General features: G+C 48.6%; 3 protein-coding genes across 3 annotated transcripts in view; 1 reads left to right on the top strand and 2 right to left on the bottom strand.

Moving 5' to 3' along the window:
* Positions 1–1206: 1206 nt before the first annotated feature.
* Positions 1207–9666, top strand: slc52a3-2a (solute carrier family 52 member 3-2a). Its single transcript, XM_015974092.3, has 4 exons — positions 1207–1335; positions 7492–8513; positions 9112–9235; positions 9310–9666. Exons 2-4 carry the CDS (start codon positions 7501–7503, stop codon positions 9517–9519), a joined length of 1347 nt encoding a protein of 448 aa, XP_015829578.1. The 5' UTR covers positions 1207–1335; positions 7492–7500; the 3' UTR covers positions 9520–9666.
* Positions 9667–9703: 37 nt separating this feature from the next.
* Positions 9704–11990, bottom strand: LOC107394907 (uncharacterized). The gene is made up of 2 exons (XM_015974093.3): positions 11900–11990; positions 9704–10641 (listed from the first exon to the last, which is right to left on the bottom strand). The coding sequence occupies exon 2, from the start codon at positions 10633–10635 to the stop codon at positions 9802–9804; it is 834 nt and encodes a 277-aa protein (XP_015829579.3). The 5' UTR covers positions 10636–10641; positions 11900–11990; the 3' UTR covers positions 9704–9801.
* A 3303-nt stretch (positions 11991–15293) lies between these two features.
* The window catches only part of nfatc1 (nuclear factor of activated T cells 1), a 30814-nt gene continuing 30445 nt past the window's right edge, over positions 15294–15662 (bottom strand). The window contains exon 10 of the mRNA XM_054745489.2: positions 15294–15572. Within this exon, the coding sequence (XP_054601464.1) occupies positions 15517–15572 (56 nt within the window). The 3' untranslated portion in view covers positions 15294–15516. The remainder of the gene's footprint in view (positions 15573–15662) is intronic.

Genomic DNA, 15662 nt, shown 5'->3' with positions numbered 1-15662 from the left:
GTCCTGCAGGAGAGCAGAACCGGGTCCAAACTCCTGGTTTTCCTCATTTTATCCAGATAAGTCATCTGTTGTCTGTCGCTGTCGTTGTGTCCTTGGGCAAGACACTTAACCCACATTGCCTGCTGGTGGTGGTCGGAGGGACCGGTGGCGCCAGTGCTCGGCAGCCTCGCCTCTGTCAGTGCGCCCCAGGGCAGCTGTGGCTACATTGTAGTTCATCCCCACCAGTGTGTGAATGTGTGTGTGAATGGGTGAATGACTGATTGTGTTGTAAAGCGCCTTGGGGGGTTCCAGGACTCTAGAAGGCGCTATATCAAATACAGGCCATTTACCATTTACCATTTTTATCTGTGAAGGAGAATCACTGCAGGTGGAACGCCGGCGCTCCGGACGGACTCGTCCATGTGTTCAGAACCATCCCAGGCACAGAGCAGCAGATCCTGGTTCTTCTCTGGCCTGGTTCCTACTCCTATCTAGGTCAGAGTCTCAGGGGCCAGACGGGACGGGGTGGCTGCCTGGACCACCTCAGCCGGCTCCTTTGGATGAGGAGGAGCAGCGGCTCTGCTCCGAGCTCCTCCTCCTGCTTCTGTAGCTTTTTCTTTGGGCTGAAGCTCCGAAGCGTCGCTGAGGGTTCAGACCTGATCCGGTCTCTCCTGAACCAGACCCTCTGTGTCCGCTAATATTAAACCCGCTCCTGCAGCACATTCAGAACCAGATCAATCCGGACCGGGCTGGAGGGGAACCAGGTTTTCCTGAGGTCCTGATTTACTTCTTGGTGTTGTGGGACTCGGTGTAAACTCACCCGAGTCTCGATCGGCTCCAGCTGCTGCAGATGTTAGCTGCCTTTAACCCTTTAGCTGCTGCTCTCTGTGACCTAAGCCTGTCCAGATGTTTACAGATGAGTTCTGTTCATATCCATGACGTTTTCCTGTTGGAGTCATGTGACACGTCTGATCTGAAATAAAGTGAGCTCTTTGAGTCTGGCTGAAGATGGTTCCACTCTAAAACAGATGAAAGCGTTCAGATGTTTAGATGTTGTTGTGACGTAAAATCCTGGAGCACAAAGACTTCTTGTTGTGTGAGTCCGAGTCTGCTCCCGTGATCCCGTAAGAAGAATTAGTGGATTCTGCAGATTCCTGAAAGCATCTCGCTGCAGCAGGAAGCAGAACATGGCAGTGGAGGTCGGTTCTGACAGCGCGTCACCGATGACCCTAGAAGACCCGGCGCTGATGATGGTTGGCTGCTGGACCGCCCCCCGCAGGGTTTAATCCCTAATCACCGCTCCTGCAGGACTTTGGATTCTTTCTGTCTGCAAACTCCAAACTCTCCAAGTAGCAGGTGAGTTTTTACCTTTGATGTTGTTTTGATATCAGCTGATCTTCAACTTGACAAGCAGCTGCTGAATGTTGTTCTGTCTGATGAAGCAGAACTCCTGCAGGTGATTCTGGTGTCTGAATCCCAGACCAGGATCAGAACCGGGACTCACTCGAGCAACATTCAGAGAATTTTTCAGCTGCACCACATTAAACAGTTGAGAAAGATTAACAGGATGTGGTAATAATTCAGTTATGCTGGCAAGGCGAGGCTTTGTCTGGTCACTCATTCATCTGCTGCTGCTGCTTAATCTGCTGTTGCTGCTTAATCTGTTGCTTAATCTGCTGCTGCTTAATCTGCTGTTGCTGCTTAATCTGTTGCTTAATCTGCTGTTGCTTAATCTGTTGCTTCATCTACTGCTGCTTAATCTGCTGTTGCTTCATCTGCTGCTGCTTAATCTGTTGCTTCATCTACTGCTGCTTAATCTGCTGTTGCTTCATCTGCTGCTGCTTAATCTGTTGCTTCATCTTCTGCTGCTTAATCTGCTGTTGCTGCTTAATCTGTTGCTTCATCTACTGCTGCTTGATCTGCTGCTGCTGCTTAATCTGTTGCTTCATCTACTGCTGCTTAATCTGTTGCTTCATCTACTGCTGCTTAATCTGTTGCTTCATCTACTGCTGCTTAATCTGCTGTTGCTGCTTAATCTGTTGCTTCATCTACTGCTGCTTGATCTGCTGTTGCTGCTTAATCTGTTGCTTCATCTACTGCTGCTTAATCTGTTGCTTCATCTACTGCTGCTTAATCTGCTGCTGCTGCTTCATCTGCTGTTGCTTCATCTACTGCTGCTTAATCTGTTGCTTCATCTACTGCTGCTTAATCTGCTGCTTCATCTGCTGTTGCTTCATCTACTGCTGCTTAATCTGTTGCTTCATCTGCTGCTGTTGCTTAATCTGTTACTTCATCTGCTGCTGCTTAATCTGTTGCTTCATCTACTGCTTCGTAATCTGCTGTTGCTGCTTAATCTGTTGCTTCATCTACTGCTGCTTGATCTGCTGCTGCTGCTTAATCTGTTGCTTCAACTACTGCTGGTTAATCTGTTGCTTCATCTACTGCTGCTTGATCTGCTGCTGCTGCTTAATCTGTTGCTTCAACTACTGCTGCTTAATCTGTTGCTTCATCTACTGCTGCGTAATCTGCTGTTGCTGCTTAATCTGTTGCTTCATCTACTGCTGCTTGATCTGCTGCTGCTGCTTAATCTGTTGCTTCAACTACTGCTGCTTAATCTGTTGCTTCATCTACTGCTGCTTGATCTGCTGCTGCTGCTTAATCTGTTGCTTCAACTACTGCTGCTTAATCTGTTGCTTCATCTACTGCTGCTTCATCTGCTGTTGCTTCATCTACTGCTGCTTAATCTGTTGCTTCATCTACTGCTGCTTAATCTGTTGCTTCATCTACTGCTGCTTAATCTGCTGCTGCTGCGTCATCTGCTGTTGCTTAATCTGCTGCTGCTTAATCTGTTGTTTCATCTGCTGCTGCTCTTCATCTGCTGCTGCTGCTTAATCTGTTGCTTCATCTACTGCTGCTTAATATGTTGCTTCATCTGATGCTGCTGCTTAATCTGTTGTTTCATCTACTGCTGCGTAATCTGTTGCTTCATCTACTGCTGCTTAATCTGCTGTTGCTGCTTAATCTGTTGCTTCATCTACTGCTGCGTAATCTGTTGCTTCATCTACTGCTGCTTAATCTGCTGCTGCTGCTTAATCTGTTGCTTCATCTACTGCTGCTTAATCTGCTGCTGCTGCTTCATCTGCTGTTGCTTCATCTACTGCTGCTTAATCTGTTGCTTCATCTACTGCTGCTTAATCTGTTGCTTCATCTACTGCCGCTTCATCTGCTGCTGCTGCTTAATCTGTTGCTTCATCTGATGCTGCTTCATCTGCTGCTGCTGCTTAATCTGCTGCTGCTGCTTAATCTGCTGATGCTTAATCTGCTGCTGCTTAATCTGTTGCTTCATCTACTGCTGCTTCATCTGCTGCTGCTGCTTAATCTGCTGCTGCTTAATCTGTTGCTTCATCTACTGTTGCTTAATCTGCTGTTGCTGCTTAATCTGTTGCTTCATCTACTGCTGCTTAATCTGTTGCTTCATCTGCTGCTGCTCTTCATCTGCTGCTGCTGCTTAATCTGTTGCTTCATCTACTGCTGCTTCATCTGCTGCTGCTTCATCTACTGCTGCTTAATCTGTTGCTTCATCTACTGCTGCTTAATCTGCTGCTGCTGCTTCATCTCCACTGGTTGCCCGTGCAGTTCAGGATAAACTTCAAAATTATGCTTCTCACTTACAAATCCTTGAACCATCAAGCTCCTCCATATCTGTGTGAACTTGTCCATTACTACAACCCGCCGCGTGCTCTCAGGTCTGAAGATAAGCTCCTCCTAGCTGTTCCCAATGCACGTTTAAAAAGCCGTGGAGAGAGGGCTTTCTCTGTCTGTGCACCCAAGCTGTGGAACGCATTACCACTGCTAGTGAGGCTAGCACCAACAGCTAGCATTTTTAAATCACGCCTGAAAACTCACTACTTCAACCTAGCTTATATAACATAATTATGACCATCACTTACATCTGCATTGTTTAAAAATGGACTCCACAATTATCGACTTCCGTACTATTGAGGTTCTTTTTTAAATGTTTTTCTAATTTTTTATTCACCCTGTGTCTTATTGATTTTTAGCTGTTAGTTTTGGGAATTTTGTTGTATTTCCTTTGTATCTTTTATCTGTGTTCGACATGTTTGTATAACGCCGGTTTAATTAACATTTTTAGTGTACAGCGCCTTGTTTGGTTGTAATGCCTTGTGAATGCGCTTTATAAATAAAATTGGATTGGATCTGTTGCTGCATCTGCTGCTGCTGCTGCTGCTTAATCTGCTGCTGCTTCATCTGCTGCTGCTGCTGCATCTGCTGCTGCTGCTTAATCTGCTGCTGCTGCTGCTTAATCTGCTGCTGCTTAATCTGCTGCTGCTGCTTAATCTGCTGCTGCTTCATCTGCTGCTGCTTCATCTGCTGCTGCTGCTTCATCTGCTGCTGCTGCTTCATCTGCTGCTGCTGCTTCATCTGCTGCTGCTGCTTCATCTGCTGCTGCTGCTTAATCTGTTGCTTCATCTACTGCTGCTTAATCTGTTGCTTCATCTGATGCTGCTGCTTAATCTGTTGTTTCATCTACTGCTGCGTAATCTGTTGCTTCATCTACTGCTGCTTAATCTGCTGCTGCTGCTTAATCTGTTGCTTCATCTACTGCTGCTTAATCTGCTGCTGCTGCTTCATCTGCTGTTGCTTCATCTACTGCTGCTTAATCTGTTGCTTAATCTGCTGCTGCTTAATCTGTTGCTTCATCTACTGCCGCTTCATCTGCTGCTGCTGCTTAATCTGTTGCTTCATCTGATGCTGCTTCATCTGCTGCTGCTGCTTCATCTGCTGCTGCTGCTTAATCTGCTGCTGCTGCTTAATCTGCTGCTGCTTAATCTGTTGCTTCATCTACTGTTGCTTAATCTGCTGTTGCTGCTTAATCTGTTGCTTCATCTACTGCTGCTTCATCTGCTGCTGCTGCTTCATCTCCACTGGTTGCCCGTGCAGTTCAGGATAAACTTCAAAATTATGCTTCTCACTTACAAATCCTTGAACCATCAAGCTCCTCCATATCTGTGTGAACTTGTCCATTACTACAACCCGCCGCGTGCTCTCAGGTCTGAAGATAAGCTCCTCCTAGCTGTTCCGAATGCACGTTTAAAAAGCCGTGGAGAAAGGGCTTTCTCTGTCTGTGCACCCAAGCTGTGGAACGCATTACCACTGCTAGTGAGGCTAGCACCAACAGCTAGCATTTTTAAATCACGCCTGAAAACTCACTACTTCAACCTAGCTTATATAACATGATTATGACCATCACTTACATCTGCACTGTTTAAAAATGGACTCCACAATTATCGACTTCCGTATTATTGAGGTTCTTTTTTAAATGTTTTTCTAATTTTTTATTCTCCCTGTGTCTTATTGATTTTTAGCTGTTAGTTTTGGGAATTTTGTTGTATTTCCTTTGTATCTTTTATCTGTGTTCGACATGTTTGTATAACGCCGGTTTAATTAACATTTTTAGTGTACAGCGCCTTGTTTGGTTGTAATGCCTTGTGAATGCGCTTTATAAATAAAATTGGATTGGATCTGTTGCTTAATCTGCTGCTGCTTCATCTGCTGCTGCTTCATCTGCTGCTGCTGCTTCATCTGCTGCTGCTTCATCTGCTGCTGCTGCTTAATCTGCTGCTGCTTCATCTGCTGCTGCTGCTTAATCTGCTGCTGCTTCATCTGCTGCTGCTGCTTAATCTGCTGCTGCTTCATCTGCTGCTGCTGCTTAATCTGCTGCTGCTTCATCTGCTGCTGCTGCTTAATCTGCTGCTGCTTCATCTGCTGCTGCTTCATCTGCTGCTGCTGCTTCATCTGCTGCTGCTGCTTCATCTGCTGCTGCTGCTTCATCTGCTGCTGCTGCTTCATCTGCTGCTGCTGCTTAATCTGCTGCTGCTGCTTCATCTGCTGCTGCTGCTTCATCTGCTGCTGCTGCTTCATCTGCTGCTGCTGCTTCATCTGCTGCTGCTGCTTCATCTGCTGCTGCTGCTTCATCTGCTGCTGCTGCTTCATCTGCTGCTGCTGCTTAATCTGCTGCTGCTGCTTCATCTGCTGCTGCTGCTTCATCTGCTGCTGCTGCTTACCCCGGGTTTCCACGGGAGCCGTCAGCAGCACGTCTTGCTCGCGTAAGCTGCTGCTTGGCCCTTCCCACGAGACGCGAAGCAGCAGGGGAGCAGCTGTCACCGACCGAGCACGAAGTCACACGAGTGACTTCGTCAGTAAACACAACAACAAGCAGGAGAAAACTACAACATGACTCCAAAATATTTGTGTTTTTATGTTCTGTCCGTTTTATAATCGCCAATACGGACCTGAAAAACAAAGGAGACCGCTAGCTAGGTGATAACTTCTCACGGGGACGCACAGTTAGTAACCTTTTTTAAAGTAAAGCAACCGGAAGGCAGCACGTTCTTTATTCTGAAAATCTCGGGAGCTTCTCTCCATTTCCGCGTCCGATTTCCTGTCTTTCCTTCCCCAAAAATGTCGAACTTGACACGTTTCAGAGGCGTCGCGCGTAGAAAATAGAACCGGCGTGTAAAGGCCGCGACATGCTGCTCCTGAGACGCGGCCGACTCGCGCTGCTGACGGCTCCGGTGGAAAGCCGGGGTTAATCTGCTGCTGCTGCTTCATCTGCTGCTGCTGCTTAATCTACCACTGCTGCTTAATCTGCTGCTGCTGCTTAATCTGCTGCTGCTGCTTAATCTACCACTGCTGCTTAATCTGCTGCTGCTGCTTAATCTGCTGCTGCTTCATCTGCTGCTGCTGCTTAATCTGCTGCTGCTGCTTCATCTGCTGCTGCTGCTTAATCTGCTGCTGCTTCATCTGCTGCTGCTGCTTAATCTGCTGCTGCTGCTTCATCTGCTGCTGCTGCTTCATCTGCTGCTGCTTCATCTGCTGCTGCTGCTTAATCTGCTGCTGCTTCATCTACCACTGCTGCTTAATCTGCTGCTGCTGCTTCATCTGCTGCTGCTGCTTAATCTACCACTGCTGCTTAATCTGCTGCTGCTGCTTCATCTGCTGCTGCTTCATCTGCTGCTGCTGCTTAATCTGCTGCTGCTGCTTCATCTGCTGCTGCTTCATCTGCTGCTGCTTAATCTGCTGCTGCTGCTTCATCTGCTGCTGCTTCATCTGCTGCTGCTGCTTAATCTGCTGCTGCTGCTTCATCTGCTGCTGCTTCATCTACCACTGCTGCTTAATCTGCTGCTGCTGCTTCATCTGCTGCTGCTTCATCTGCTGCTGCTTAATCTGCTGCTGCTGCTTAATCTGCTGCTGCTGTTGTTTTTAGATTAAAGACGGGACCTTTTGGTCCAAGGTCCATCCATAGTTGTGAACATCATACTTTATTTCAGAGGAGAACTCAAAGAACAAAGCTGGAGTAGCTCCGGTTCTGGTTCTGAGAGCTGATACTGATAGAGGAACTAATCAGAACATTCTTCTTGGGGCCTCCCAGCAGGCCCTGACCGGGTCAAAGTTCTGCTAGAACCTGCTCATATCTGTGTTCTGTTGTAGACCCGGACCATGTCCCTGCTCACCCACCTGTTGGCGTGTCTCTTTGGTACCGGCTCCTGGGTCTCCATCAATGGGCTGTGGGTGGAGCTGCCTCTCCTGGTACCTCAGGTACCAGAGGGGTGGTTCCTGCCGTCCTACCTGTCTGTGCTGATCCAGGCGGCCAACGTCGGACCGGTCTTCGTCACGATGATGCATCGGTTCCGGCCCGGTGTCCTGAACGAGACAGTGGTGATCTATCTGATCATGGTCCTGGGCACCGGAGCCAGTTTCCTGCTGGGTTTCTTCTGGAAGGAGACGGTTCTGGTGAGAGGTGTTCCTCACAGCGTGGCTCTGCTGGTTCTGACCTTCTTCCTGGCCGTGGTGGACTGCACCTCCTCCGTCACCTTCCTGCCCTTCATGATGCGGCTCCCACCTCAGTATCTCACCACCTACTTCATTGGGGAGGGCCTGAGCGGCCTGCTGCCGGCGCTGGTGGCGCTGGTCCAGGGGGTCGGGGTGGTGCACTGCATCAGTGGACCGCAGCTCCAGAACCAGACCTTCAACACCTCCAATGGTTCTGCAGCCTTGGAGCTGCAGGCTCAGTACCAGCCTGCCAGCTTCTCTCCTGATGTCTTCTTCTTCTTCCTCAGCGCCATGATGCTCGTGAGCCTGCTGGCCTTCCTGCTGCTGAAGCGCCGCCCGTCCTCGGCCCGGCAGAACCCCGAAGCCCGCTACACCAACGGCGTCAAGGAGAATGATCTGGACCGCAGACGCAGAGCCGAGCAGAGGTCCATGATGGATCCGTACAGGAGCCAGAACCACAAACGCAAAAGCAGCTTTGGTACCGGCGCCTACAGCTGGAAGCAGGTGTTCTACATCTTTGTGGTTCTGGGCTGGGTCAACGCCCTGAGCAACACGGTTCTGCCCTCGGTCCAGTCCTACTCCTGCCTGCCGTACGGAAACAAGGCCTACCACCTCTCAGCGGTTCTGGCCGCCGTGTCCAACCCACTGGCCTGCTGCGTCGCCATGTTCCTCCCCATCAGGTCCAGAACCAGTACAGAACACACCAGAACCCACACCAGTACAAAACCAACCAGAACCCACACCAGTACAGAACCAACCAGAACCTAAATCAGTACAGAACCCACACCAGAACCCACACCAGTACAGAACCAACCAGAACCCACACCAGTGCAGAACCAACCAGAACCCAAAACAGTACAGAACCAACCAGAACCCACACCAGTACAAAACCAACCAGAACCCACACCAGTGCAGAACCAACCAGAACCCAAAACAGTACAGAACCCACACCAGAACCCACACCAGTACAGAACCAACCAGAACCCACACCAGTACAGAACCTAAACCAGTACAGAACCCACACCAGTACAGAACCAACCAGAACCCAGTGCACATTCTCCAACTGTCATTCTACATTTCGGCCCATTTCAGGTTCTGGAGCAGAGACGTCCTGATTTAAAGTTCTAAGGGAAACAGAAGCGGGTCTCGACCCGTTCTGTAGCTTCAGCTGTCAGAACCTTCATCGTAAACATGAACTCACTTTCTCTGCGCTGAGGCTGTTCGGGAAGCTGCCATTTTTGTTTCTCCTGCTTTGACGCGTGACCTTTGACCCTGCAGGTCTCTGGTGTTCCTGGGAGCTGTGACGGTGGGGGGCAGCGCAGCGGGAGCGTTCATCATGGCCATGGCGGTGCTGAGTCCGTGTCCTCTGCTGGTCCAGGAGGCGTCTGGTTCTGCCGTCATCGTGAGTTCGTTCAGGCTAAATGTGAGTTCTAGCAGAACCGAGTGAGATGGGTTTGGGTCTCCTCCACCCTTTAGGTGCTGGCCTGGATCTTCTTCATCCTCTCGCTCTCCTACGTGAAGGTGATCATCGGGGTGATCCTGAGAGATGAAGGCCACAGCGCCCTCGTGTGGTGTGGAGCAGTGGTGCAGCTGGGCTCCCTGCTGGGAGCCGTCACCATGTTCCCTCTGGTCAGCGTCTACAGCTTCTTCTCCTCAGGTGACCCCTGCAACACCTGGTGTCCCTGAGGAGAACCCCTCCGCTCCTGGTGGAGACTGACGGGGAGCCGAGCTGCTGCTCAGCATCGACCCACGCAGGCTTCTCTAAATCTGACGCTTTAAACCGAAGCTTGTGTCGTTTTCATGTCATTCAGAGCAAAGTGGGTGGAGCTTATTCCGAATAAAAGAAAAACCAAAAGCAGACGTTGTTGTTTTACCGGAGCTGACTTTTCATCTTTATTCAGATTTGACTTAAAGACTAAAGATTCTCATGTTTAAAATCTCATCTGTCATCCTGATGCATTTATTACTTTATTCAGCCGCTGGCCTCTTGCAGAAGGGGGGCAGCCCCCCCTGGGTGGACAGGTAGAACATGGGGTGGACCACGCTGGCGGCAGACAGAACCAGGAAGCAGACCGGCGTGAGCCAGCACTGGAAGGTCTGCCGAGCTAGAAGCTTGAACTCCAGCAGCAGCGCTACGGGGATGTAGCAGAGCAGGTTGAGAGCGGTGGTGGCGCAGACGGTTCTGAAGGCCTTCCTCTTGAGTGGGTGGAGCTCGTCCCTTCCTGGACCAGACCTCCTGAGGGCGCGGGCGATGCTGATGCTGCCCCACACCATCAGCTTGGTCATCAGTAGCATCACGCCTAAGGGGACGGCGCTCATCAGCCACTCGGTGGAGGGGCTGTTGTTGGTGAGGATGGTTACCATGGCAGCACACAGAGAAGACACCCAGACCGTGACGGCGCCGACCTCCCTGCACCTGTACCTCCTCAGCAGGGGGTAAGAGGTGGGCCGGATCACAGCCACATACCTCTCCAAGCAGATGAAACACAAACTCATCGGCCCTCCGATCTGGGCGTACACCAGCAGGAGCTGCAGCAGCCGCTGCGCCCGGTGCTGCCAAGACAACAAGAAGATGAAGTGGAGGATGCAGACCAGGTACAGGAAGTTGTGGAAAAGAGCTAAATTACAGTTCAGGATGTCCACGGACTTCCTGGAGGTGAAAGTGATACAGAGCAGCGTGGCGGTGACGGGTTGGCCGACGGTGAAGGTGAAAGCGTTGACCAGAGCCAGAGAGGTGATGTAACCGCGGTCAGACCTACAGACCTCATCTCCATCAGCTGAGCCGGAGACGTTGGTCAGCATCTCCGTCTGGAACACCATCACAACATTCTTAATCCCAACCCAGAATTACTTTACATCAGCTTAAAGCTTCTCTCCGGAGTATTTCTCTTATCCGATGGCACCACCTAGTGGCCGATCAGCATATCACACAACAACTCTGTTGCTCTGTTTAAGATGGCGTCGTCATTAGGGATGGGTACCGAATTCGGTACTTTTTAAGGTACCGATCGAATTCCATAGTACCAACCGAGCACCGATTCACGTCGTTTCAAACGGTGCCTCGTTTCGGTACCCGTCCTTCATAACGAGAACTTGCCTGGACAGCTGTGCATGCGCAAGAGCGTTATGTCGTCGGTCGCTGCGAGCCAGTTGTAAACAGAGCAGCATGGTAGAAAGAACGCACGCTAACGCTTGGGTCCACTTCACTAAATGTGATGGGTAACTGGGTGATGATGAAACCAGCGACAACGATCTAAGTGAGACATCCTCATCTTAATCTGCTCCGGTAGGTAAATAAAATGTTTAAGATAACGTTAGCTTGATATGTTAGCTTCCGTTCCACTAATGGTGCGTTCGCTTTCTCCTCGGAACTCAGAATTTCCGACTAGAAGAACATGAACGCGCTCTAAAGTTTGGCTTCACTTTACTAAATGCGACGGGTGATTGGGTGAAGATGAAACCAGCGACAACGATCTAAGTGTGAGGCATCATCGTTTTAATCTGCTCCAGCAGCTAAATAAACTGTTAAAGATAATGTTAGCTTGATATGTTAGCTTCCATTGCCACCGTTGTTATCAGCTAATGGTGCGTTTGCTTTCTCCTCGGAAATTCTAACTTCCCAGTAGGAAAAATCAAATGAAAAAGGACGGCAAAAGGAATGAAGATACACAGTAAATTTAGTTCACAGTAAAGATGTTTGCTTCAGATTAATTATCAGCTTATAAAACTACAAGGACGATGTTAAAATACAAACAGTTGTATGTTATTTATCGTGATATTTATCAAATATTGTTATATATTGAGAAAAATATATATTTAATTATAAAAGAGAATTAAAATAATGAACACTCAAAAGTATCTAAAATTGGTACCGTTAAGTACCGGTATCGACTCGTAGGTACCAGGAGTTGGTACCGGATCGATTCAAATGTCAAAGGTACCCATCCCTAGCATCACGTTTCTGTTTATAAGCGTGCTTCTGTAGCGACAAACAGCTAAAACACATCGTTTACGAATATTCTCACGGCATGTTGTGTTCTCATACACCGACATTTTAGAGACCTACTTGTCATCAACTCTGAATCAGCCGAGGAATTCTTTAAACCTGAAGCAGGTAAGCAGTAGCCTAACGCTGTTGGTAGTTCTGGTCGGTTTCCTGTTGCACCGAGCTCTGCGGGGCAGGGGGCGTGGCAGGGGGCGTGGTTAACAACAACCATAAAAAAAGACATATTGTTTACATTATGTCACAGTACCTGATGAGATCATCGCTTTTACGGATTTCTGAAAGGGGAAAACTCCGGAAAGCTGCTTTAAATGTCCTCAAATTAATAAATTTAAGTAATTAAATTAAATTCTTCTTTAAATAAACATTAACAAGTACACTTCAGCTGTTTCCCTACTTCACTTTTCTTTTATCACAAAAACATCTAATCACTAGTTAAATACAAACAACAACAAGGTGTCCTTACCGACCGTGTTCAGCTGCTGCTGCAGACCAGCAGATCAGGTCCATCACACCTGATTTACCTAAAACATGACGGATGAAAAAACAACAACACACTCCTGATTTCCATAACAGCAAAGAGGTGGAAACGGATCAGAACCACCAGAACCTTCGGCACTTTCATTCCTGATGTGGATTATCTGATCCAGAAGCATCAGACAGATGAAGAGGATTTTATTGACAAAAAGAAAAAAACAGACATAAATACAGAAATAGAACAGAAGCTGTTTGATAAACATAAACAAGCCAGGAGAATAAATACAAACAATATAAAAACAAGCAGTTACAGCGTGGGGGGGGGGGGGGGGGTTAGATTATTTCATCACAATCATAAAAAAATCTCCAACTCTGCAGCCTGGAAAACAATCTGAGGCTCCTCCGAGTTAAACGTTTGATTCTTTAGGACAAAATAAAAAGATGAGTCTGAAAGTTTTCTGGTCGGAGTTTCGGAGATTTTCATCGTTAAAGCAACAAAGTTTGTTTTGTTTTGTTGGAATTCTTAAAAGTGAGAGAGTTCCGAACTCATGGATGCAAATCAGAGAAAACAGACTGATCATTTAAACCTGCTGCAGACACACAACCCTGCTGCTGCTGCTGCAGACACACAACCCTGCTGCTGCTGCAGACACACAACCCTGCTGCTGCTGCAGACACACAACCCTGCAGCTGCAGCTGCAGACACACAACCCTGCAGCTGCAGACACACAACCCTGCTGCTGCTGCAGACACACAACCCTGCAGCTGCTGCAGACACACAACCCTGCTGCTGCTGCAGACACACAACCCTGCTGCAGCTGCAGACATACAACCCTGCTGCAGCTGCAGACACACAACCCTGCTGCTGCTGCAGACACACAACCCTGCAGCTGCTGCAGACACACAACCCTGCAGCTGCAGCTGCAGACACACAACCCTGCAGCTGCAGACACACAACCCTGCTGCTGCTGCAGACACACAACCCTGCAGCTGCTGCAGACACACAACCCTGCTGCTGCTGCTGCAGACACACAACCCTGCTGCAGCTGCAGACATACAACCCTGCTGCAGCTGCAGACACACAACCCTGCAGCTGCTGCAGACACACAACCCTGCTGCTGCTGCTGCAGACACACAACCCTGCTGCTGCTGCTGCAGACACACAACCCTGCTGCTGCTGCAGACACACAACCCTGCTGCAGCTGCTGCAGACACACAACCCTGCTGCTGCAGCTGCAGACAGACAACCCTGCTGCTGCAGCTGCAGACACACAACCCTGCTGCTGCTACAGACACACAACCCTGCTGCTGCTGCAGCTGCAGACACACAACCCTGCTGCTGCTGCAGACACACAACCCTGCAGCTGCTGCAGACACACAACCCTGCTGCTGCTGCTGCAGACACACAACCCTGCTACAGCTGCAGACATACAACCCTGCTGTTGCTGCTGCTGCAGACACACAACCCTGCTGCTGCTTTAGACACACAACCCTGCAGCTGCTGCAGACACACAACCCTGCTGCTGCTGCTGCAGACACACAACCCTGCAGCTGCTGCAGACACACAACCCTGCTGCTGCTGCAGACACACAACCCTGCAGCTGCTGCAGACACACAACCCTGCTGCTGCTGCAGACACACAACCCTGCTGCAGCTGCAGACATACAACCCTGCTGCAGCTGCAGACACACAACCCTGCAGCTGCTGCAGACACACAACCCTGCTGCTGCTGCTGCAGACACACAACCCTGCTGCTGCTGCAGACACACAACCCTGCAGCTGCTGCAGACACACAACCCTGCTGCTGCTGCTGCAGACACACAACCCTGCTGCTTTAGACACACAACCCTGCTGCTGCAGCAGACATACAACCCTGCTGCAGGATCTCGATGGCAGAAGCTAACTCTGAGCTCTTTCACATTTGAAACTTGGTGCAGGTGGTTTTTCAGGTTCTGAATCAGCTGTTTGCAGGTGAAATCCTACTTGTTTATTAAACGCTCCCAGAGTTGACTGATCTGTTCAAATAAATGTAATCAAATGTAAACAATTTTAACGTTAAACAAAATATTTACACTGAAATCATCTGAAAGCTCCAGAGATCGGTTCTTTGTTTAGTCACTGATAAAAAATAAAGTATTTCACCTTCAGTGATTCTGTTAAAGTTAATCTGATTGGTCTGTCTGCAAGGCTCCTTCTAATTCAGAGTTTGTGTTTATTAGCAATGATGTCATAAACCGAACCTGCATTCTATCAAGTAGCCAGCAGGGGGCGCGCCCCGGCCTCTGTTCATCTGTGACACATGATTTGTTTTTTATCATTTTTGAGAACAAATGTGAACAAATCCTGGAGGCGGAGCTACACTGTGATTGACAGGCTTCTGGTCTTGCGTTAAAAAACCAACATTTTAATAATCAGTTCAACATAAACAGGTGTTATTGTTTTTGTTGTTGTTGCTACTTTAATCTGGTTTCATCTTTTGCTTCTCGTAAATAAATAAATGTAACCTTTCCTTTCAGAAGTGGGAAAACGTTCCCGTAGATCCTCAGACCGGGTTCTGGTTTTGCTCCAGGTCGGCCCTGATTGGCCGTTTCTCTGATGTTTCTTTGGCTTTTGAATGTAAACACGGTCAGAAAGTTGTTCTGCGCTGCAGAATCCATTAAGAACAAATAAATAACAGATTAGAAATGGAGGCTAAAACCAGAAATTACAGATTAAAGTTCCATGTTAGAGTTTGGCTCCAGTTTTCTTTACTTTCATAGCAGAATCCGAGTTGTGAAACACCTAAAAGTTGTTTGACTTTCACTAAAAACCAAACCGATTGTCTGAAACTCGACGTGTAAACTCAGAACTCCGTTAGTCTCAAAGAAACTCGTTTAGTTTTCCAGTCAAAAAGGCACTTTTCTCTATAAACAGCTGGATCTGGAGCTAAAGTCAGCTGATTGAATATTATATAAACATCTGGCAGGCACTGGTCCTCGCCGAGGGGCGGAGCCCTCGCTGAAGGGCGGAGCAACACATCCTTCCCCTGGATTGTTTTTACATAAAAGGCGTGGTTAATAAACCTGGAGGCATGTGTGCGTTGGACCCTGAACATCTGGAATCAACATTTACATTTCCTCTTGCTGCTTCCTGCCGTGAAGCATCGTGTCAAAATGATTTCCCTTCAGGATTCCCGCTACCGTCGAGCTGGCGTGGAGGCGGAGCTACGCATGGCTGTGGACGGAGATGCTGGACAGGTCGTTCCTGATGATCTCATTGACTGAAAGGAAAAGAGAGGAAGAGACGTTCAGTTTTCTTACAGACACAGACGTGGAAAACGCTCCTGAGGAACCAGAGGATTGGACTTCAC

The sequence above is a fragment of the Nothobranchius furzeri genome, chromosome 19 (assembly GCF_043380555.1).
Source record: "Nothobranchius furzeri strain GRZ-AD chromosome 19, NfurGRZ-RIMD1, whole genome shotgun sequence".
Lineage (NCBI taxonomy): Eukaryota > Metazoa > Chordata > Actinopteri > Cyprinodontiformes > Nothobranchiidae > Nothobranchius > Nothobranchius furzeri.
The sequence above is the reverse complement of the archived record's forward strand: the minus strand, read 5'-3'. Positions and strand labels throughout refer to the sequence as shown.

What these genes read in the sequence shown, in the direction of transcription:
- slc52a3-2a (XM_015974092.3), top strand. Translation starts at nt 7,501, where the DNA reads ATGTCCCTGCTCACCCACCTGTTGGCGTGTCTCTTTGGTACCGGCTCC. An exon ending in GCCATGTTCCTCCCCATCAG is followed by an intron (nt 8,514 to 9,111) that starts GTCCAGAACCAG and finishes TTGACCCTGCAG; the next exon opens with GTCTCTGGTGTTCCTGGGAG. An exon ending in CGTCTGGTTCTGCCGTCATC is followed by an intron (nt 9,236 to 9,309) that starts GTGAGTTCGTTC and finishes TCCACCCTTTAG; the next exon opens with GTGCTGGCCTGGATCTTCTT.
- LOC107394907 (XM_015974093.3), bottom strand. Translation starts at nt 10,635, where the DNA reads ATGCTGACCAACGTCTCCGGCTCAGCTGATGGAGATGAGGTCTGTAGG.